The following is a 19,833-nucleotide window of genomic DNA, read 5'->3' on the forward strand; positions in this document are numbered from 1 at the left end:
GAATCTGAGCAGATGTCTTGTAGTATGAATGTATAATGCTACACCAGGAACACTCTCTTACCGAATGTAATGGTGGTTTCCATGAACAACATGGGTGGCTATGGGGAAACTTTGCAAATTAACCTTTATTCTTTTTTTCTGTTTCAGTTTTTTCGATCTGTGCAGGCGACATGCACTGAACTTCTGAAAGTGATCGAGAAGTATCAGCAGAGGATAACTCGTGAGTACCCGCCAGGCCAGGCGCAGAAAAAACATTTATTGATACGATGAGCATTAGAGGGTAGGCGGTTTGGTCTCCATTAGAGAATACTGGAGTCTTGTGGGATGTAGATTGATTCAGAAGACTTTGTCCTGTGTGAATTATGTTGAGAGATGAGTAACAGGATGCTCTGATTAACATTCGGTAATGGTCTTCATTAATGAAGAATTTAAGATCTGGATTTGTTCAAACTGTACCTTGACTAGAGATGCATACAACCTTAACCTGAAAGAAATCTAACTTGTAATAAGAGAGTGTAAAGTAATTTTGTCCAAAAGTGTACATTTTGTTTTTCTAAATCATGTTTAGTCTTTAGCCTAATGGTTCTCAAAAACTGTCCCACCCACATTCTTGAATTCTAGTTTTTGGCCAGATTGCTGCAGAAGTTGTCCACCGACATGAACTTTCCTAATGTAACTACTTGTGAATTACATGGAAGTTCTAGTGAAATATGTAAACAGAGGGGTGAACACCATCTGGTCCCTTCCATTGATGTGAAAATAGTGCAACAAATTTACAGAGGGAATGACTTAGGAATGTAATTATAAGGGGCAGCCATTCCTTAAGGAAGAGGGATATCATGTAAGCTAGATGGGACAAAGCATTTCTTATAAATGTTTTTAGTTGAATATCTTATAAGATAGAGTGTCCAATTGGCTTCCTCTTGTTTATAACCTTTCTTGTCATCTTTCTTCATTTGATCTTTAAATCTTTCAGAAGAAATAAAGACAGACTCATCAGATTTTCTTGGCTGTAGTTGATTTATAATTCGAACGACTGCAGTCTTTTTAACCTGCAGCCTTCACAGTCTTCTCCTGGCTTGCTCACAGACTGTCTGAATACATTTCTGCGTTTGCAGTTGAAATAACAGAGGGCTGGGGCATTTAAATTCACATCTCCTCGACTTTGGAACTACATGTCACTAAGCATCACATAATCACTTTTAAAGGAGCACGGAGAAGCCCAGTTATTAAGAGAGGTGGTTTATTAGCTGCCGGCCTTGTAGGTCATGAATTATAGTGTGCAGTACTTCGAGATTATCTTGAAATCGAGATTCCACTTGACAGAGTTCATCATTCCTCTCTTTGCTGGCAGATTTATCCCAAGAGGAAAATGAATTGGGCTTGTTCCTGCGATTCCAGGCCGAACACGATAAAACCAAAGCGGGCAACATGATGGATGCCACCAGCAAGGCCCTCTGTACTTCAGCAAAGCAAAGGTCAGCTTGGCGACATTCAACGTCTTGAAGTCAATGAAACCTTCCATTTTAGGGAAGTGCACTTTACTTCCCTGTTTTGCACATTATTTATTCCGAGTGTTTGAGGCAAAGATGCTCCACAGATAACACTGGGTCTTGGGTTTTCAGTGTTTGGAAGGACAGAAGGTGGTTAAAGGCAAAGGGACAGAACGTTATGGAAACGTCTGCCTCATTTGACTGCATGCACTTTTTTGATCGCTTCGTCTTACGGATCTGCATAAATGGACGATTTAAATCACTAAGGAAAACAAAAAAAAAGGCAAATTCTGAGATGACGTTTGGGCTACCGTGATGTTTACCGTGACAGGCGACATGCTAGATTCAAATTCAGACCATAAGTGCCCTATCTTTAATGGGTAACAATGGCCATCTAACACTGAGACAAAGAGCACAAGGAGCAAAGGGAAATATAGCAGACCCCTTTCTTTTTTTCCTTTACAACTTATTATATGTATTTAACCGCTCAGACTAGGATGTTATGTGGGATGGGGAGCAGACTTTAACGCTGTCTGGCCCTAACATCATTTCCAGGCATTTTAGGGTCTTAGGATGTCTTTGTCTAGAATGAGGCATTGTCTCCTGTATTTATTAGTTCACACTAACCAAAATGCCAAAACCTGAGATTTCCCTTAATTCTGGTTCTGTGATCAGCAGTTCAAAGGCTAAGGTAGAAGCAGCCAAGATTTGTCCTGATGTTTTTTCTTGTTTTAATTTGCCCGTGACGCTGGCTACTGTTCCAGGTAATGCTGTGGGGTGTTTAGTGTCTGTTTTCTGAATCTGACACGCATCCGAAAGCCCACACCTTCTGCTGTGGGTCCACATGACTTCCATAAGCTCATTGTGTTTCTTCCAGCTTAGCGTGCAAGTAGGTGGGTGTGCCAATTGTGTTGTTCTGCTCGCTTGAGACAACTTCTGTTTTGTGTGTAGGAGTATATTTCACCTTCACTAAGTGGCTAGTTTGATTTTAATGCAGAGAGATTGAAGATGTGCTTGTGGGTCTAAAACAAAAATGATCAATTATCAGCTGTTTTTAGGCGTGCAAGCCCTCAGTTTCATTCTAGATGTTATCAGGCCTTCTCATTACGGTGGTCATTGGTTACTTGAAATGTGCCACATCTGTAGCAGATTCCTGTAGGCCACATGGTGATTTTCCTCGAATCTCTGGATTGAATAGCCAGGAGTGTTTGTGTTTATGCGAAAGCAGGCCTTGGACCAGAAGTACCTTTTATTTTCCCACAGAAAAGGACCACCCAGAGAAACTAAAATTAAAGATATCGCATAGATTGTTGTCATGCATGAAGCTGCTAGCCATAACAATTAAAATGTTCTTTTTCATACCGTTGGCTTGGCAGACATGGTCTCTGTTTAAACAGAGCAGGCGGTATGGCCTGCACTCTGTTTTAGTTCCCATCCTTATGTTTTGCATGCTAATTGTATTTTATCTTGGTGGAAGCTTTGTTCCCATCAGCCTCAGAGAAATAACATCTTCCTCCATGTGACAGAAGGTGTGTTCTGTGTTTCAGTCTTAGCCTAGAGCACTAGTATCCACTGCTGGAGGTCTGCCACATGTTCTGGATTACATACCAGACTCTAAATGACACTTAATGAATAAATAAAGGACTCTTAATGACTTGATGTGAATCACTTGTGCACTTTGTTGGTCTGTGTTGCCAGGTCTGTATTAGGTCTTCATTAATTGATGTTTATCGGTTTCCTATAAAACCTGGTGAACTATATACAGTAGTGTTTTCGGGACCAGAAGTGAATATTGCTGGCCTAGATAAGTATCCTCTAGCTTTCTGTTTCCAATATGGGAGCCCCAGTCCAGCAGTTTTATGGAACAGCATTCATTTGTCAAGATCTAAGAGATTCTGCGCACTTTTGTTCTGATCAGTTCAGCAGGTGATTTGCTAACTTCACAGATCATTTGTGTCCAAAAATGTGGGACACTTATGAGTTCCACTGTAAAGGACACAGTTCCCTTCAATAAATAGAGTTGGTTAATTAATCACTCTCCAGAAACAGGTGAACCGTAGGAACAGTTGGATGGGAGCTTTTTATTCTGGTGATGGTTCTGGTTAAAAAAAAAATGTTTTATCTCAGAAACCCCCGTTTCTAGACGATAATTAAATTTGTTCAAAAATCCTGTATCTATGCATTTACTGGAAATGTACTTGAAACATTCTGGAATGTCTCTATATGCACAAGACTTGTGTTGTGGCAGTGTCTCTATGCTAAATGTTGCGTAGGGGGTGTTGGAAGATAACACTAAGTAGTGCTCTTTAAAGAGGAGTTGATGGTGTGCAATAGCCTAATTTTAGCACAAGCAAGCAGACAAGTCCATTTTGAGAGAGATGGAAGGTTCCACTGCCTACGTTTGTGTTTTTGTGGTTGTAGTCGGATATATCTTTTCCATTTTTTAAACAATGGCATTGACTTAGACATTGTATTTGCAGAAATTAATTATATACCTGTAGGATTAAATTATATACATTTATTATATTTATAATAGTCAAAGTTTGTAATATAAAGTACTATCTTTTTTATGTCTATCTGTCAGTCTACAGATAGACATGAAACATAATGTTGTAGTTCTTTATTCTTTTTTATGATAATTCCCTTTGTCATATTAACTCAGGGCAATGATTCATTAGTTTAGCCCAATTCATGGAAAAGAACCTTAATTTATAACTTAGAATATTGAAATTCAGAGTAAGTAGTAATCAGTTCTGTTTGGTGTTTAGATAATACAGACCTTAAGCTTAAAAAAATGAATAGAAAAGAGGATTGCATGAAGGTTGTATGGATTTTGTCTTCATGGTGAAAACTGAATTATGTTGCCAAGTACAGCATGTGTAATTAACCTGGTAAGTTAATTGGATTTTGGGAAGACAGGTCCTGGTGTGACTGTCTGTCCTATGATGGACTGGTGTCCTGTCCAGGGTGTCCTTGTGCCCCTTGCTTGCCGGCGTAGGCTCTGGCACCCCTGCAGCCCTGTATTACAAGGCGGAGCGGTGGCTCTGTGGCTAAGGATCCGCGCCTGTGGCTGGAAGGTTGCCAGTTCAAATCCCGCAGCTGGCAGAGGAATCCTACTCTGTTGGGCCCCTGAGCAAGACCCTTAACCCCAACTGCTCCAGGGGCGCCGTATAAATGGCTGTCCCTGCGCTCTGACCCCAGGCTCTCTCGCTATCTGTGTGTCTCATGGAGAGCAAGCTGGGGTATGCGAAAAGATAATTCCTAATGCAAGAAATTGTAAAGGGTTACTAAAGTGATGTTATTATATTATTATTAAAGAGGTTTAGAAAACAGATGGATATATAGTCAGATCAGATCTCGGTTCTTCAAGACAGAGCCTTGCCTGCGGCCAATCCGTGTCTTTCTCTCCCCCCCCCCCCCCCTTGGGTGGCAGGCTGGCCCTTTGCACTCCACTGCATCGGCTGCACCAGGAGGTGGAGACGTTTCGGCGGCGCGCCATCTCCGACAGCCTGATCACGGTGGAGCGCATGGAGAAGGCCCGGACCGAGTATCGGGGCGCCCTGCTCTGGATGAAGGACGTGTCCCAGGAGCTGGACCCCGACACGTACAAACAGCTGGAGAAGTTCCGCAAGGTGAGCAGAGAGCTTGAAGGGTCCCTAGGCTCACACCAGTGGGCCTTTTATTGAGGCCAGTGGCCCTGCTGCTGCATGGATCTTCCTCTCCTCGATCCAGACCACACAGTTCAGAGAGGAAATACATGTTTAGTCTTCACGTTTTCGGATGAGCAAAGTTTAAAGTGGATATGAGCTGTATTTGTGGAGAAATGGTGCAGTTCGAAATAAAACTTCCAGACCAGCCAGAGTCATATTTCCAGGATCCATAAAGCAGATGAATAATTCCTTTGTTTTCTTTTGGTATATTTCGGGTCATCCACTGGCTGTCCTCAACTTTGATCCTGGCTATTCAGCAGATGTCCTGAAAGCCCTGTGAATGTGGCGTTACAGAGAGTGGAATGCTTGTAAGATGTTAGGAACGTTTCTTGGTAATAATGTAGCTGTGTGGCAGTAGTATTTTAAACTCATATATATATATACATGTGCAGGAAAAATTCTGTTAAGTTTTGCGCAGTGAACGTCGCATTCAGCCAATCACTACTTCAGTGGTGTCCTATGCTTCAGTGGCTGAGACACGGTGACATCACCATATGAATGGGTGAATGACATTAAATTGTACTGCACTGGAGATATGCATCCAGTGGTCATGAAGCTGATTGTGCAGTCCCAGAGGCCAGTGCAGTTCAGTCTATTATCAAAAAAGCTGATCCATGCCAACCTGGCTTGCAAGGCAGGACTGCAGCCTCAACAGGACGGACTCTGGCCCATGATTCTTGAGCGCACCCTCTTTGAAGACAGCAGTTAACCTAGGCAGCCTACCTCTGGAATGTGGGAGCACCAGGAGAAATCCCAAGCGGATATGAGGAGGGCATGCAAAACTCTCCAGTCCAGAATTGAACCCAGAACCCAAGAGGTGTGAGGCAGGATAGCCATCTGCCGTGCCTCTGTGCCACCAGCTGCTGTGTTTGTCTGAGGGAATTATCACAGCCACGAGATCCAAGTCAGCCATCAGGTGCAGAAGCACAGAAACAATCAGTTTGATTGCATGAGGCTGTGTGAATAAGGTATTTTTGGTTAGTGCTTCATCCTTAGGGTGTATTAAAAGAAATGAATCCATGCATACAGGTACATCCAGAATGCTGTTAGGTTTCTGCAACACTCCAGGTATATTTTTGCTCTGCTTTGACTGGCTGGCTCTGCGTTGTCATAATGTCAGACATGTTCCCTCATGGGGTGTTACCCTACCCAACCTTGTTTTTAAAACTGGGGAACATTTAAAAGGGGTGACACAGTGATGCAATGGTTAGAATTGCTGCCCTGCTGCGCTGTGGCCCTGGGTTCGATTCCGGACTTGGTGTGCTATCTGGGTTGAGTTGGTGTCTTCCGGATGTTCCCGACCAGAGTCCAAATACATACTGGTAGGTTCAGGGGATTCTGGGAATATTGGCCCTGGTGTGAGTGTGTGTGCCCTGTGATGGACTGATGAACTGGTCTTGGGCCTGTTACTTACTGGGATAGACCCTGGCACCCCTGTGACCCTGAATTGCACGAAGCAGGTAGAAGATGGATGGAACATTTAAAAGACAGCTGAATAAGGCATAACATGGAGAGCCATGTGAAAAAAAAACACATTTTTAACTGTTGATCTGGCCTGTCCGTTTCACAAGCACAGCTTGATACCAGGCCTGTGTTAAGAATAGTTATGTATTCTTAATTGCTGATCACAGGGCAAGGAGACCTCCCTCTGGTTATTTCATGCATTAGTTCATCACCTTAATTCCAGACTCCCCCTGTGGATAAACACAGCTCACTGTTTCTGGCTCTGCAGCAGGACGTCGTGTTTGCAATAAGCAGGAAATGGCTGAACTGAAAAGAAAAATATCTTGCCCCGTGCTCAGAGAAAAAGTTCATGCAGCGAAACATCCAAACATGGCTAGACTGCTTCCCCTGTAGCTTTTAATTTTTTTTCCTGTGTGCACAGTTGCTAAGGAGTAGAGGATTTCTTCTAGGCCATAAATGGACGAGAGTTCAGACCAGGAAAAACAAAAGGAGGCCAGAGCCTACTGTCCTCAGGCGGATTGACTTTTGCTTTTGACATCAGGCGACATTTTGTGACCTGACCAGTTTTTTCTCCTTTCTCCCTATTCCTGCGTGACCCCCTGACAGGAAAACAATTTCTCTGGATGGAAGAATGAGATTATTTCTCAGCTGAAAAGCAAGAAGATAAAAAATAAACAGTATTTTGGCTGTGGAGCCTTCTTTAAGCTCAAGCGCTAACACAGCTGTTGTGCTCTCACATTGATCATATGGATCAAGTCTACCAGAGAACCTACTTCAGAACTGGCAGAACTGGAACTTAAGAATTTAAGCAGAAATTAAGAATTTCCACTTTGGTGGAAAAAAAGAAATTAACTGAAAAGAACAGCTCTTTGCCCAAGGAGTCAGAAGCCTGGGAGTAGCTGTCTGTTCAACTTTTTGAAGCTGACATTGTGGAATCCTTCTAGAAATAGCTGGACAGTTTTTTTTTACTAGTTAGCAACTCACTATACAAGTATTCGTTTGTTCTTGGGTGTGCTTATCTTTGGCAGGATTCATTGCCTGGGTTTATTTTTAATGTGGATATTATCGTTATAACTTTACTCAGCTGTTTGTTTTTGCGAGTCTGTTTAGTATCTTCTCAGCTGTGTCACCTTGAAAGACCGATGATAAATGGTTGAGATTAGATAATAACTAGCAGGGAACATTACGAGTGCATTTGACTCCATATCTGGTCCTGACTGCAATTAATAAAACAGAATTACCTGTAGAGATGTACCTTAGTAACACTTGACAGCAAAGAGGGTTTAATAAAAAGCTCTAACGTTTTGTGGACAATTCAAGTTCAGTGCAGTTTATCTACAGTAAATTCTAATTTAATTTAGATAATGACCAGAGTATGTAACTGATGAGCAGTGCTATCCACATGGTCTTCTCACAACTTATTTTAACCTACAAAAGGTTCTGGATTGTGCAAGAATTGCTTTCAATTATCTATAGTTCATTTGAAAATACTAACACTATACAGCCCTGGGATGATTCACATCAGATAAAATACAAAAGGTTTAGCATGTAGGTAGTTTTTATGTAAAGGGACTCCAAAAATCAAACCGTATTTGCGCCGAGACGTTAGTCAAATTTTGTCAAATCTGAGAAGCATTAACTGAATCTGCTTAACCGAACATCTTCAAACAGTCCCTGTCACATTCAGTCCAAGGCAGCTTTAATGGAGATTGTCAGGCATATCTCAGCTCTAAATGTTAACTCATGGTGCCAGTCAGTCATTTCTCAAAATGGTTTGTATTCCAAACAGTACACCAGACTGGCTTCTGTGAGGACTTTGGCTGTCTGCCTCACCTGTCTCAGTTTAGTTTCAGTTTCATAAGGGATGAGCCAGTAGGAGAGCAAATTAGACTAAGGAGGTCACAGTATGAATACTGCCCAGTAAAGTTGCTTTCTTCTTGATAAGAGCTTTGTAACTGGAGACCGTCTCCATCCTTGCATAAAATCCCACTGAGCAGTGCAAGTCTGTATTCACTCCAGCTAGGAGCTTGGACTTGCTACTTGATCCTTAATAGAAAATCACGAAATTCCATTGTAATATCAAAATGACTGATACCTTCACTTTAGATTTAGCATATGATTTACTTGCCTCTGTGTCTAGTGTCATTACTCTTGGGGAACATAACAAAGAACATTTTTGCGGTGTAACCTCTAGGTGGGAGTATTTGCTTAGAAATGCTTGGCCTTGCTGTTTGAGAAGGGCCCAGCAGCACTCTTTACTTGAGCTGCCTTAAGACAAATTTAAGTTCACAACAACAGAAACCTCTGAAAACAGTGCAGACGTTCTCAATTCTAAGAACACAGGTTAGATTTGAATTGTAAGTGGCAGAAATGTGTTGTGTAAATGAAATGTCTCTTTTGCTGCAGAAACATTGGTTGTTTCAGCTGAATCTCGTGTGATAACAGGAAGTCCCAGAGGGAACATTTTGGCACAGTGTCTTAAAATGGTAGTTACCAGCTGATCTGTTGGCCAAAACAAACAGCCTGAAGTGTACTGTTTAACTTGATGCTCAAAGCTGTGCGAACTGAAGGAAGCATTAAATTCAGAATCAAAGGTGTGAAATATTATTAGTCAAAACCACAACCGGACAGTTACTCAGCTACTCCTGAGATACAAAGCCTAGCACACTGAAATGTTTCTAATTAATACAGCTGTATTCTGGAAATCACATCACACTAAAGGGCATGTTGTTTGTTTTTTAGGGTTATCCGAAAGGTTTTAAAGTGTTTGATAAGCTTCAGGCAGTCTCTCATAGCTCATGTGCTACGTTGATCAGCCTTTCTGATCAGAACCACGGTTCTCACATTTTTACTCCAGTTTGGAAATTATTTGACAGCGAGGTTTAATATTGTGGTTTATAAAAACAAGGCTTAGAAACCTGTTCCAGATACTCACAACTCTTGTGATAAGTGTTTTTTTTTTTAAGTTCTCCATCCAAAATAGATTTCCTTTATTTTCAAAATGTGTTTATACTTGAATCAGATCTCTTCTCCATGCTTTTGTGTTCTAAAACAACTTCTGTATCGAAGAGATTTAGTTCTTTACCTTTCCATGTATGGTGCATGTATGATAATTTGCTGAAACTAGGAATCGTTCTTGTTGCTAGTCTTTGATCTCTTTTTTTCAGGCTTGTACTGCATGATCCTTTTGTGGTATGGTGCCCAAAGTTTGAACAAAATAGTCTACGAGAGATCTTTCTAGTGCTTTATAAACCTTAAGCATAGCTTCCCTCGATATAAATTCCACATGTTTATACCTTCTTTGCTTTTTTGCCGCTTCCTCAAATTGATGAAAACATAAAACAATGTGCAGTTATGATTTTGTTTAAATCTCTCTGTATTTCCCTTGCAGTGCTTTCTGTTTACTCCTCACCCAAATTTTGAAAAATAAAACACTTTACTTACTTTATCAGAATGGAAATTGTTTAGGTAGTTCAGGAAGATGCCCCAAAACAGATCACTGTGCCACACCACGGTCTACATCTTGTCTCTTTAGACATTGTGCTCCATGAAATGATGTACTGTTTCCTGTTTCCCACCAAGTTCATTTCTGTGGCTTTTATTGAAACATGTTTTTACCGGGGACCTTATCAAAAGCTACACGTATCATGTTGTATGCTTTCGCTTGATCAATTATTGCTTGTTTGAAAAATTCGAATAAGTTGAACAAGACTTTCCCTTTCTAAATCCGTGCTGGGTGTCTCTTAAAATGCCAGATTTTTCCGAGTGTCTTTTTTAATTTAGCACTGTCGTTTTCACATTTTTACCCGTTGTATTGGTAAAACTTAGTGGTCTACACCTTCGTGGTTCAGCTCCTCCTTGGTTCACCTTTTTTAGGGGGTATTGGATGCTGAAATCATTTGTGAGTAGATTGCATGTCCAGCACGTGGTCAAAATAAGCACTGCTCTAAGACTCCCTAAAAACTAAAATGAGCTCCATGGAAGTAGGAAATTCCGTCTTGTTTGGTTATGAGTGATCAATGTCATCTGTCAGTCAAATTCCAGTTAAAAATATGGCAGTCAACAGTTCAGTCAAAATACAGGCATTAGGTGATTCCTGTTTGTTTGATGATTCAGATTTTTGTGGTTTTAACTATCAAACTGAATCGGCCCACAATGTGTATAAAGGCGTGTCACGTTCAAGCCCTAATTGTGATCTGTGCATGAGTTGTTGCTGCTGAGTTACCAGACCTTCAGCCTTATCTGATTGACACAGAGCAAGAACATTCAGGAACTGTGGGTTTTAACCTCCAGGTAAAAAGACCTTTGTCTTCAAAACTGACCTCTAAAGTGAGCTGTTAGAGCTGTAGAACATAACATTCCAGAAGGCTGATGGCACAGTACATAGAAAGATGGTCTTTTCAGAACCGTCGGCTGTGAAATCTTTATTCCCCTCATGCCCCGTCTGGGCTGTGTTTAGATGAAGCTTTGTTTTGTTGGTCTCCAGAGCCAGACAGCATGCCTGTTGAGCACTCTCCTTGTGCTCGCTGAAGAAGATAAACATGGGGAAACAGCTGCAGATATGCTTGATTGTTAGCTCTCTGTGTGTTTTAGTTTAAACTGAAGTTCAGAGCAGCAAAACTCTGGGCATCGCTGTTTTTTGTGCGCTACAAGCAAAAAGGCTCAATTATGAACGAACAGGTGCACATTCTGAATCTGTAACATTTTATCAAATGCGAGTTTGAAAGCACGCTCTCAAACGTAGAGACAGCTTAGCTGAAATACAGTCATTCACACCTGTGATGCTTATTTCTTTATAGCCAAGGATTCCAAAACATTTTACTACAAAGCACCTCAACATCCGACACCACAGCCAGGATGACCCATGTGGAAACCTATCTGTACCTTCACCACAATCCACCTTTGACCTGAATTAATTTGGAAGACCTAGGACTATACTTCTTCTCCTGGTCTGGGTTTAAGGATCCACTTCTGTTGGAAAAACCCCAAGGATTTCATGGAATGTGCTGTGTTTGTAGTTAAGGACCTCCTAAAGCTTATTGTTATCTATGCACAACTGTGGACTAAAGGGTTTATTACAGTAAAAATATGTGAATATATCCTACTCCCAGTGTAATAAAATGATAAAGGAAGTTAGTATTACCAGATTCCCTCAGCAGACAGTTTTTACCTTTGTCAAAAAACAGATTAGGAATTAAAATCCCATGAATATCACTTGCTCATATTTCGTCTTTTTTCATTTCAGTTGGAAAGGAAAAGAAAAAAATAGCCTGTTAAATCATCGTTGCTGGGTCTCCTTCCAGTGTTGCTAAGTGTCACCCAACAGAGTTTCACAGTTTAGCTTGGAGTGCTGCTGGGATTCCTTCAGCACTTTTAATGTTGTTGTGACTTGAGCCAGCGATTTTAGTTCAGTTTCTCCTTTTTTCCTTGTAAAAGCTTCAAACACAAAAACCAAAACGGACTAAGCAACTCATCTAACGATGCCAGTTCACAACAGTAAGAGACACGCACGTACAGTATACAGTCTTTGGCTCTTATACCCCTAGAGATACGAAACGAAAATGATTTAAAGGTGCAAGATTTGCACTGTTGACCCCGTTTTCCCTTAGCCTGGGATAAGATCACCCACGCACGGTGCCCTCATCGGAGTTTCTCCAGGCTGTGGACTTTTGGAAGCATCCAGACGTGCTTCATGTGCAGTGTACTAATCTGTCTGCTGCTATGAACAATGCTTGTCTGAAGTGGCCTCTATGCTCGCCCTCCACCACCTGCTATGCCGTACACTTGCCAGGTCCAATTACTCTGATAACCCCGGTCTGGAGCAAATTACTCTGAATTGCTGAGGAGGAAGGGGTCTGTGGATTTGTACCCTGAATGTTAATGTCCGTTACTGTTATCTGCTGTTTGCCTGTAAATCAGAAAACCCTGTCTTACATCCTGTTTTTAACCCTTGTATGCATTTGTCAGTTATCTTTTTTGTGATCTACTGATTAGTATGGCTGATTGTCTTCCAGACACATCTTCCTCCAGTGTGATATCTCTTGAAGACCTGGTTTGATTGCTATATTTTCTGAGCACTATTAAGACATGCAAAGGCTTTGAATAATGCCTTATCCGGCGTAAAGACAGAGAACGCAGCTTCCGGATCGAATGTGGTGGCTCAGTAAAACTGGTCGTACTGTCACTTTGGTTCTCCGAGATATTCACTTCGGTATATTTCAGGTCTTTCTTTTCTGTTGCTTTCTAACACTGGTACTGAAAGATCACAAGCCTCTCAGGCACTTCTTAATGGAAAAGTCTCAGAGAATTTCAGACATTACAGTATATCAACAGGCGTTTCTGGCATACAAAGACATTTGATCTTATTATCAAATAATTGTGATTAGGAATTGGGAAACGTGATTGTAATTGTGCTTCCTAAACTTTGCCAGCTGTGCTGACTTTCATCTGTCTTTCATCATTACGAGGTGCTGTACTATGTGGACCAAACCCTGCTGTATAGAATAGCCCAATACCTAGCTGAGGGAGTTCAAATAAATTCTCTAGATTCTCCACAAAGTACTACATTTTCTTTAAGAGGGTGTGATCCTCCTTCTTTTTTCTCCTGATTTTTGGCGTGATCAAGATGGACTTGAAGTGCTAACCTGCCTTCTTGAGAGTTATGATTCCTCTGCTGGCCCAGATGGTACATAAAATAATAAGAAGAGGAGCTCTTATACTGCTCTGTTCTCTATAATCCACAGATATGTGCTAAAATGCCATTTTCACGTTCAAACAGAGAGTTGGTGACTATGGTAATGGCTAACACAGTTTCATTTTTTTTTACAGTTCACCCTCTATTGGTTTTTAGGTAAAGCAGAAAAAAATAGTTCGAAATGATTGGAATCCATTTGATTCATGTTGCTTTTTTTGTTGCTAGTTGCTTAATAGACCAAGCGTTCCATGTCTCTGGGTTCCTGCATTGTTGTTGATCTTGAAGAAATCCCCTGCATTGATTTTATATTTGTTTGGAAGTCGCACAAGGCAGTAAACTGAAATGCTCTGATCCAAATTGATTATACACCTGTTTTCCTGTCCACAGGTTCAAGCCCAAGTGAGAAACACTAAGACTCAGTTTGATAAACTGAAGAATGATGTGTGTCAGAAAGTAGACATTCTGGGGGCCAGTCGCTGCAACATGCTGTCACATTCCCTTGGCAATTACCAGGTATATTCACGTTGCTGCATTTCCATACACTTATGTGAACTGCATGTCATGTGAAACATTACGCTACTTTACGCTACAGAACATAATGTCTTCCACGATTAAAAGATGTTTGGCAGAACGGTCGGAACTTCCTAATAACCCGAAAGAATGGCAGAATTACTGCTCCTCTAATTATTTTTAGACTTTTGGCAACTCGGCCCCTCTCAAATTCGGGGTCCAGAAGTTCAAAGTACAAAATCACAAACAAAATTTCACAAACAGACCTCACTTAAAATGATATTTCTCGTTGTTTTTTTAACGGTAACTGAAGTCTAGTTTCAACTGCCGCTTAAGGGGTTAAATACGTTAAGTTTGAGTGCCGTATGTTTTGTAGGAGTCTCTAACTGGAGACATGGTGATTCAATCCGATCAGCCCACAGTCGACTGCTGAACCCCTGGGTCCCAATCTTGGCTAGCTGCTGGGGCTCTTTGTTTTCACTCCAGTATAGCTATCAATACTTAAAATAGATCAGTGATTGGAACCTGCAGACTATAGGCCCATATGGCACACTGGATGACTAATCCAGGATAATAATAATGCAACATGAAGCACAAATGTTAAGGGTAACATTCATTCATATTTTTGAAAGCAAGGGTGTTTTTTGGTGGGGGAAAAAAGAAATCTATCTGAAATTCTAAATTTGTGAGGCTTATTGATCAGATTAATTCATCTGAATTATAATTAGATGCATTTTCAAACAAAGGTAGAATGAATTTGAGTTAAACTACCGGTGAAGGGCACCATGTTGTGTTCATTCACTGACTTAAAATGCTCCACTATAATATTTCCTATTTGAAATAGCAGGTGCCTTTCATACCCCATAACCATACAATTCCTTAAAACAGAGTAAGAATTCCTTTAAAAGTACAATTTGAGAAGAACGATATGTGTAGTAGCTGAATTGACTACTAAAAGTTTTGTTCCCCTCACAGACCATACAGCTTCACTTTTGGGAAAGAACAGTTCAAATGATGTCAGAGATACATGAAGCATTTAAAGGCTACATTCCTTATGAATTTACTACTCTAAAGGTAAGTGTATATATTGATTTTTCTCTTTCATTTTCCTTTCTTTAATATCCGTTTGTGTCAAAAAGTCTGGAATTGCCCATTGTTTCATCTTTTTGGATCCTCCCAATTTTGCGTTGCCAGGTCTAAATTTACTTCAGCTTATCCTCTAACGGTCATACCAGCCCAGGATGAGGACTGTTCTTGCCCTTCTCAGAAACGTGCGGGGTCAAAGGCCCATGAAAGTTTTCCACAGTGAGTCCCTCAGTGCCCACAGCAGATTGGAACATCGGCAGAGGCAGTGATATTGTTCTCATGGGCTACAGTGCTCTGCAAGACCATGGTCCAGGCAAGTCAGAGAATTAGCCGTTAAGCAGGAACCCAGTGATACTCTGGCTTAGACGAGCTCACACAACAGTGTGCACCACCGCCCGAGAAATCCTGACTAATAAACAAAAACTAATAAAAAAAAATGACTAATAAAAAAAAAAAGATTCCAGCCAGCAGTCCTGACTCTTGGGTTTAACCTATGTCTTCTTACTGAGCCGCGCAGCAGTCCTGTTCATTGTAGTCTCCGATATCTACATCCACAAGCTGGGGGTTTGACTGCATGTGTGTTAATGCAACAAATGATGAACAGAAGCAAAGCAAGGTTCATGTTGCATTGAACACCCACAAGCTAAAAAAAATGTTCTTGTGAACAATGCCAGAGGTAATTAGTATTACCCTCTGAATATTTTTAAGTGTTGTGATGCCGCAGGGGGGCGCAGGGCCGGAATGTAGACGGTGCCTTCAAAACAAAGACACTCTCACAACTTTCAGACCGTTAATGCAACATGTTTATTAAACCTTATGAAATGACGTTCCATAAGCAAAAAGTCAACTTTGAGCGGTATTCCTATGAAGACTAGAGAATTTCAATACACTGGAGTAGCAAAAGCTGCCCCTGGTGGAAAAACAAAAAAAAAAGGAAAAGACTTGTCGCCATCGTCTTTTTAAGCTCTTTCAAAAGAAAAAAACAAAAACCAACAGTGTCTGGCTTTATTTGTCTGAGCCCTTGTTTCTTTTACTTTTTGTCCTTTGCTCTTCACATCCCATAAAATAAAGGAAAGCAGCACTTTTCGAACTCATAGCTATTCCTTTTACTACAGCCTTGTCTTGCTCTCTTTTTGTTCTCTCTCTCGAAGTACGGTTACAATTGTGCATCTTTTATTTTAATCCTCTACTTTGAGTTTCTTACATTAGGAGTTTTTTTTCCCTCGTTCTGTTTCTTCATACAATTTGTATTTGGCCATGGTGCACTTAGTTCTACTTGATTAATTAGAACAGCTTTTAGGTTTGTACTCATAAGCAGCTGGCATTGAAGTGAAGCAGTTATGGTCTTTTGTTCCCTTGTTGTAAGACAAGAACAACATCTCTCTCTTGGGGCTGAACTTACATCGCCTAGGGAAGGTAGCACACCCGTGCCTTGATTGGAGTGCTTCATCCTCTGGGCGTTTTGCGTCACGGATCTCCCATTCTGCCATCTTGGTGTGGTTAAAACGACCAGTGAAGTCTAAGATTTCTTATAATACCACCTGTTGTTGACAGCACCCCTAGTGACATCACAGCGTCTTTTCTCTTTCTGTCCATAAACAGGATCTGCGGGACCCACTGGACATGCTCGCGAATGATCCAGAAAAGGAAAAAATGGAGAACATACAAGATGACGTGGACAAGTAAGGAAAACCCATAGGGTGACAGTACAGGAATAGGGACATTGTTTAAAGTGAGGTTTATTTCTTTCTTTGAAGCCTACCAGGGAGTCTTGAGTCACTGAAATGCTGCACAGACATAGTTATTTTTATGGTTGTGGTATTAAGTCACCTCTTCCATTCAAAGTATCTAGGGAACATTAAACGGACAACAAGAACTGATTTGGTTTGAATCAATGATAGTGTCTCTTTAAAAACTAATGAGAATTTTAACTGAAATAACCTTGTTGCCTATAAATTTCTACCATATATTTGCCAGTATGTAGATTTATGTACCTGCATTGTAAAACTAAATGAGTACGCTCTTTATTTGAATGCTTTGCCTATGGGGAACATGTGGTTAACACAAGGAAATAATCCAACCATACAAGTGCATATGCAGTTTCACCTAAAAGTGACCATTGGGAGATTGATATTCTAGCCCTGGCTAGGATCCTAACATAAGAATGTATCAAGAAAATAATTGTTTGGTTAAGATGTCGTGACCTGGCCTCTGTTTTAGTTCCATGCTGTTCTTACTAAAGCTTTGCATTATGAATCATCTGCTTTCTGGTCAAACCGCATGGTACTTCTGCTCTAAGCCAGATCTGCAGTGCTTCTGTCACATGCGCATTCCACCCACGTAGCATACTTTTCTACACAGCCGGTAATCTACACTAGCTGCAACTCAGAAGTATATTCTATTCCGCTGTCGATCATAGCGATAACACGAGCCCTGCAACTTTCCCAACCAAGCTTTGTAATCAGACACCACCTTCAATAAATATACAGTGTTGAATTAATGAAATTATATTTGAATTCCAGTATATTACGGTCATTTAGTTTAAGAAGGAGTTGCAGACCGATGTCAGACGCATAGAAATTGCAGCTAGTGTAGGGCAGCCTTTAATTTTGTCCGCTTTCATTATTTGACCTGCGTGCGTTTAACCCATTTCCTACAGTATAATTACATGCTTCTCTGCTGCAATTTCCTCATCTTTTCTTTGCTTTTCTTTTTGCGTCATCTTCCAGTTTTGTTTTCATCAAAAACCATGCTCATTTAAGAGCCCTCTTTAATCAAACGTAAGTAACTATACCATTACTTGCTGTCCCATTACTGACCATTACTTGCTTATTGGAAATGTGCTGATCATTGCTTTAAAGTCGTGTAATGTGCGATTAATCAGTTCATGTACAAACTGAATAGGCTTGGGTTTTAGTGAAGCCCTCATAGGTCGGTCCTGGAGCCAAAGAATGAGAATGAGGAGGACTAAACAAAAAAAAAAATAAGGGCACAGAGAAAGAATTTTTCTTTCATTCCTTTGACTTTTATTTTTAAAAATAAGTTTGATTAATTTAAAACATTAATCCACTGTTAAGTCTAATTGGGGATGGTCGCAGAAGTTTCAGAGTTGCAGATGTCTAGATCAGTATTTCTGAGATGTGATAAAACCTTTTTACCTTCTTGAATTCAAAGAGCAGGAATTTGTTGATTTTCTCAAGTGGTAAAACAATGTGACAATTTCCACATTCGAAAATCACCTTTTTATTTAGTAAGGAGTTTAGGAAAGTCTCACAATTAACCATTTTTAGAGAAACATTCCGTGCGGTTCGTGCAAAAAATGACACTTTTTGGTGGATTCGGCAGTAGTGTGTGGATTCCTGAGACATTTAGGAATTCTACATATTGCAGAAAACACATTAAGCCAAAAATCTGACTGTCCTGTAACCTTTGTGATAATCATGCGTTTTAGATTGATTTTGCTGGATGAAGAGAAGCCTGTAGGAGCTGATTCAGAAACAGGTATGTGCAAAAATAAGGTGTTGGTGTCCCCTTTCCCTGGACCTGAAATACTTTTTCCTCAGAAATCATATTACATCATTTTTGTGTTTCATGTTTTCTGTATCTGTGTTTTGTTTGTCTTACAAGAATATTCTTTCTTTGAAATCGCAGTTAGAAGTCATTGGCTCTTCACTAAATCCCAGTATAGCAAAACATGTTTGTGACTTTCTGGGTATTGAATGTTTTTTTTTTAAGTTATTAACCATAATTTTTTTATTTATCATAATTACTGTACACCGCAGCCCTTTTCTGTGGGAAAGAACAATTGAATACACTCTAGTAAGCTAGAGAGTTTTATAGGTGTTTTACATTAAGGATTGTAATGTTAAATGAAAGCAAAGGCAAAAATAATAGTTTTTGAATGTACTTTTACCTGCCATTTAAAGTATTTTTTTATTCTTTTCCTCACAGGAAATTACTTTAGTCCTTAAAATTGTGGTTTTTAAAATTGACAAGCTGGTAAACGGGCACTGAAAGATGATTTTCATTGGTTTCCAAAAAAAAGAACATAAGACAAAATAAGAGTTTTATGTTTTCGGGGCATTTTTAAAATAATTTGTCTTTTGGTTTTAGCCCAAAGTGCTGATGGACAAAGCAAGGATACAGACAGCTCTTTGTGTGCCAGCTTGGATTCTGGTAAGCAAAGAGTGACAGGTTCTTTCTCACTAAGTACAAATTTGCTTGCTTTGCATTCACACGCGTAATGGAAACAAAATTGGAACTAGTCAATTTGCATCTGTGATATTGCGTGAAATATACAGAAAGAGAGGTTAGTGGTCTTTTCCTCTCTGTCAACGCAAGTAGCATATACACTTTTGATGCATCTAATTCCAGAACAAAAAGGAAGATTGAAGGCCACAACTTCTGGGGGGTTTGCTGTCAAAACGCAGTACACACGAGTTACTGAATTTTCAGTGGTTTGCTGTTCATCTTTCGATACAAAGTCATGCTCTGATTATCCAAATATAATTCATTTCTATGTTTTTTTCAGGCAGTTTCTTGACCTAGACAGAGCAGAAAAGTGTTTTGTACATGTATTAAATTCTTCTCATTGTCTGGGTCACCTTATTGTATATTGTAGAGCTAATAATCTTGAGATGCAAAAACCTAATTTTCATTGCCAGAAGGTGCTTTTTAATTTTCTTAATTGGCCCTGGCTTTGATTGTGGCTGCAGGTGACTAATCTTCTTGGGAGCTTTTCAGCCAGGAGTTCTGGTTTCTACCCGAAGACATGCTGACTGGGTTAGACTGACGCTTCTAAATTTTCCCATCATTCACATTGCAGCGGTGGATCTCTGTGCTGTTCGGGGTGCTCTCGGTCTTGTCTTGTCTTGTG

At 40.3% G+C, this 19,833-nt stretch overlaps 1 protein-coding gene across 2 annotated transcripts in view; it reads left to right on the forward strand.

The window, feature by feature from the left end:
- Positions 1-19,833, forward strand: part of ical1 (islet cell autoantigen 1-like) — a 41,393-nt gene that overhangs the window by 8,714 nt on the left and 12,846 nt on the right. The window contains exons 5-13 of one of the 2 annotated variants that reach the window (XM_088931217.1): positions 148-220; positions 1,355-1,478; positions 4,927-5,125; positions 13,749-13,874; positions 14,847-14,945; positions 16,560-16,639; positions 17,687-17,737; positions 18,409-18,458; positions 19,071-19,133. In XM_088931217.1, coding sequence (XP_088787343.1) covers positions 148-220; positions 1,355-1,478; positions 4,927-5,125; positions 13,749-13,874; positions 14,847-14,945; positions 16,560-16,639; positions 17,687-17,737; positions 18,409-18,458; positions 19,071-19,133 — 865 coding nt within the window. The remainder of the gene's footprint in view (positions 1-147; positions 221-1,354; positions 1,479-4,926; positions 5,126-13,748; positions 13,875-14,846; positions 14,946-16,559; positions 16,640-17,686; positions 17,738-18,408; positions 18,459-19,070; positions 19,134-19,833) is intronic. The other variant, XM_088931218.1, reaches the window with a different exon arrangement.

Source organism: Atractosteus spatula, chromosome 13, assembly GCF_055471065.1.
Source record: "Atractosteus spatula isolate fAtrSpa1 chromosome 13, fAtrSpa1.hap1, whole genome shotgun sequence".
In the NCBI taxonomy this organism is placed as follows: Eukaryota; Metazoa; Chordata; class Actinopteri; order Semionotiformes; family Lepisosteidae; genus Atractosteus; species Atractosteus spatula.